The sequence below is a fragment of the Penaeus vannamei genome, unplaced genomic scaffold (assembly GCF_042767895.1).
Source record: "Penaeus vannamei isolate JL-2024 unplaced genomic scaffold, ASM4276789v1 unanchor3790, whole genome shotgun sequence".
NCBI classification, from domain to species: domain Eukaryota; kingdom Metazoa; phylum Arthropoda; class Malacostraca; order Decapoda; family Penaeidae; genus Penaeus; species Penaeus vannamei.
The window spans coordinates 2,501-6,727 of record NW_027216771.1 but is presented as its reverse complement, the minus strand read 5'-3'; the positions used below and the strand labels follow the sequence as shown (position 1 = coordinate 6,727).

Below are 4,227 nucleotides of genomic sequence, written 5' to 3'. Positions count from 1 at the left end.
AACATTTTTCATAATCAATATTATCATTATCAATATCATTATTACCACTAAATCAAGTGTAGCAATAATATCAACAAAAATAACAAGAAACCCAATATCATAATGGACTGTAGTAATAATAATGAATGACATCATCGAAGTCTGATATAATCAATCCATATTTCAAGTAACAGTACATTCCACATGCAATGGCTGGTCAGTTAAATGGATTCTTTTATGTAATACACCAGTCTTGACAAATGAAAAGGTTACATAAATGAAACTCCTAATGAAAATTACATAATCTATTTTCAATTTTGTCGGTCCAACCATTATACTTCCACTTTCTTTACCATGAGAGAAAAAATGCAAAATCACAGAGACTAGAAAAGTTTCTCGGTTGTAAGTATATCACCCAGGGGCCGAATTCACAAACACACTTGCAATGGTAAAACCACTGGTAACTATTACCATGGTAAATTTAGCCAGTTTTTGATAACTCACTGTCCACACAATTTTCTTTTTTAATTATAGCCATAGGGTATAAATTAGAGTATAAAAAGTATATGTAATTACCATCATCATTACAAATTTTAAAGAAAAGTAAACATACAGACACATAAGATACCATTAGAAACATGTGTGATTGGCTGAAGTAGCCAAGAGAATTATGTATAGTGCTCGAAGATTGGCGGAATGGCTTTACTAGAGCCATCTGTTGGCTACTATTTGAGCGAGTCAATTGTAATGTTATCAAGGCAAGTTACCATCTCTTCATGAATCCCACTTTACCATCACTGGTAAATACAATGGTAACTGACAGCTGGTAAATGCGTTACAATCATATATTAGTGAATCCGGCCCAGAAGATTAAATAAAAAAAATGCATGATATAAAGCTCTATGGCTTATACTGATTAAAACACAGAGAGGATTTGAAGTCCTTTTTTGAAGTCTCTGCCAGACTGAGATAACGGGAACGTAGTACATGCGCTGACATTTTAGGCTGGCGATTCCTGGTGAAAATGCCTTTCTTGTTTCCTGCTACTCTTGTGAATCCTGAAAATAAGAGGAATCAGATGAAATATATCTTAGGGATAACGAGTCACAAGAAACAATAAGACAATATTCAACAATATTGTTTCATTAAGCAAATTTTACCTATCCTTTTAACAGAACCTTAAAAAAAAAAACATAAGCCCTTAAAAGGCTTATCTGTGAATAAATTACTGAACTACTGAAACAAAAAAGTAATATCTGTAACAAATGTATTATAAATAGAGCAAGAATCATAAATATCTGGCCAGCCAAATAGAGTTCAATACCAAACTCCTCATCTCAAATCTTAGCTGTCTCATACGGTCATACCATAATACTTTATATTAAGACCAAGGAAAGTATAACTAGGTATGAGCATTCCATTCTGATCAAGATACGAGTTGGCAACTTTTGAGCTTAAGCCCCACACCATCAGCTATATCATTTGTATTTTTTTTTTTTCTTGGTTTCTTTTTGATAATTTTTTTTTGCCAATGATATTACTGAACCATTTTCAAAGACAATGTGTGTGTGTGTGTGTGTGTGTGTGTGTGTGTGTGTGTGTGTGTGTGTGTGTGTGTGTGTGTGTGTGTGTGTGTGTGTGTGTGTGTGTGTGTGTGTGGGTGTGTGTGTGGGGTGTGTGTGTGTGGGTGTGTGTGTGTGTACGTGTGTATGTGTGTGTGTGTGTGTGTGTGTGTGTGTGTGTGTGTTGTGTGTGTGTGTGTGTGTGTGTGTGTGTGTGTGTGTGTGTGGGTGTGTGGGTGTGTGTGGGTGTGTGTGTGGGTGTGTGTGTGTGTGTGGGGGTGTGTGGGGGTGGGTGTGGGTGTCTGTGTGGGTGTCTGTGTGGGTGTCTGTGTGGGTGTCTGTGTGGGTGTCTGTGTGGGTGTCTGTGTGGGTGTCTGTGTGGGTGTCTGTGTGGGTGTCTGTGTGGGTGTCTGTGTGGGTGTCTGTGTGGGTGTCTGTGTGGGTGTCTGTGTGTGTGTCTGTGTGTCTGTTTGTGCGTATGTCTGTGTGTTTGTGAATGTCTGTGTTTGTGTGTCTGTATGTGTATGTCTGTGTGTGTGTGTGTCTCTGTGTGTGTGTGTGTGTGTGTGTGTGAGCGTGTGTGCGTGTGAGAGAGAGAGAGAAAGTGTGTGAGTGAATGTGTGCGTGTGCGTGTGTGTGTGTGTGTGTGTGTGTGTGTGTGTGTGTGGTGTGTGTGTGTGTGTGTGTGTGTGTGTGTGTGTGTGTGTGTGTATGTGCGTGTGTGCGTGTGTGCGTGTGTGCGTGTGTGTGTGTGTGTGTGTGTGTGTGTGTGTGTGTGTGTGTGTGTGTGTGTGTGTGTGTGTGTGTGTGTGTGTGTGTGTGTGTGTGTGTGTGTGTGTGTGTGTGTGTGTGTGTGTGTGTGTGTAATCTCAAAGTGCTGTAGAAAGGCAGACAGACAGACAGAAATATACAGATAAATATACAAAGACGATAAGAATGATAGACACAGATAGATAGTTAGATAAACACAGACAGAAAGATATATAAGGAAATATAAGCAGACAGACAGATATACTGAGACAGAGATAGCTATACAGGCAGAGAGATACATGCACAAACAGAACCATACAAACAGCAAGAGCAAGACAGACAGGGAGAGCCATGCAGAGAGAACCATAATCACAAAGGGATCCATGCAGTAAGATAGATTCCTGTTGTTTTAGTGATGAAACAAATATGAAAAAATTAAATAACTTCCTGTAAACAGCATGTGTGTAAAGACCATGTAACAAATGCAACACAAATTCAGACAGAAACACCCTATGAACCACTACAGTTTTTCCCTACTGTGAATTAAAAAAGATCTTTAAAACCCACTTACCCATATTTGTGGCAAAATCCGCAAAGTTCCAGATCATCTCGCCAAAAAAGAAACCTTTGCTTCTGAGTGTATCAAAAGCTTTGAAATTCTCCACCATCAACTCTGCTTGGTATTCTTCAGTCCATGTGAATGCAGGGTCCTTAAATATAATAAAAAAGTGTTTAGTGAAAGTACAGTGAGAAAAATAATAATAGAACAATAATTAAATTTCAACTTCCGCAGTACAACAACTTCAGCCTTTTTATGAAAAGGTCAGATTTTTCTTAAATTGTATCTGATTTCACATTAACTTCACTTTGTCTTAAACACTGCAATATCAGGTGCCAGGTCTGGAAAATACCTCAATTCCACATCCTAAACATACATGATACGGCTGATGTTTGTTATCCATTGCTCTTGAAAAATGTGGAAATCTTCAATCAATTACAATTCAACATTTGATAATCAACTTCTCATGCAATTCAGGAGTTGAGAGTGTATTTTGACTTTCATTTTTGACCAAGAATTAGAATCATGGATCTGGCTACTTCAGTGCTTTCAAGAAATGCACTTAGGAGAAATTTAATGCTTTTTATGCACCTGCACTTTTCATGACAAAGTGTCCTGAAATAGAAGGTCTTGGGTAAAATATACAGCCAAGTGGTAATGAAATATTTTTCACATCAGCTTCATATTCTGTTAACCTATCAGCCCCAAGAACTGTCTGTGAACATGTAATAGAGAGATGCTAGGCTTTGTTCATCCTGTTCATTCTCCATTAACCATTTCCCACCTCCATTTATTCTATACTAGCCTCTCCATATTGTAAGCTGCACAAGAACATACACAAAATCCTTTGGTTAAATCTTTTATTTCAACCATGCCTGTGATATATCAAAATTTAAAAAGCCGTGCCTTGGCATCAATTGACATGTTCACAGACATCCCCTGGCCACAGAGGACAGACAAGTTGCAAAAAGAGTGGCAGTAATGAATTAAATAGTTACCATGTGGAAACCAGCAATGGTCCCAGCTCCATACTCTGAGATCATAACAGGTTTGTTGTGGAGGAGATGCCATTCTGTGAACTCATTCACAGTCTGATTATAAATCAGCTCTAAGTGCCCTGTGTCACTGTACCAGGAGAAGTAGCGATTCACCAAAATCACATCGAGGCTGCTTCCCTGGAAAAGGCAATTTATGAAGCTTTAAGTCAACCAAATCAAGATACATATGCATTATTTTCTTATACAATATATGAATTACTTTGGTGAAATAGGTTTACTTCTTACTTTTTTTTAAATAAAATACAATAACTTATAAAGAAGCACAAAAGCAAAGCTAAAAATCAAGGGTATCACACATTATACCAACTGCCATTTTTTT

General features: G+C 37.9%; 1 protein-coding gene across 1 annotated transcript in view; it reads right to left on the bottom strand.

The window, feature by feature from the left end:
- Positions 1–269: 269 nt before the first annotated feature.
- LOC113806111 (beta-glucuronidase) overlaps positions 270–4,227 on the bottom strand; it is a gene marked incomplete at its 5' end in the record, with an annotated part of 4,881 nt that continues 923 nt past the window's right edge. Inside the window, 3 exon segments of the mRNA XM_070120217.1 lie at positions 270–1,037; positions 2,863–3,001; positions 3,849–4,025. Of these exon segments, the coding sequence (XP_069976318.1) occupies positions 880–1,037; positions 2,863–3,001; positions 3,849–4,025 (474 nt within the window).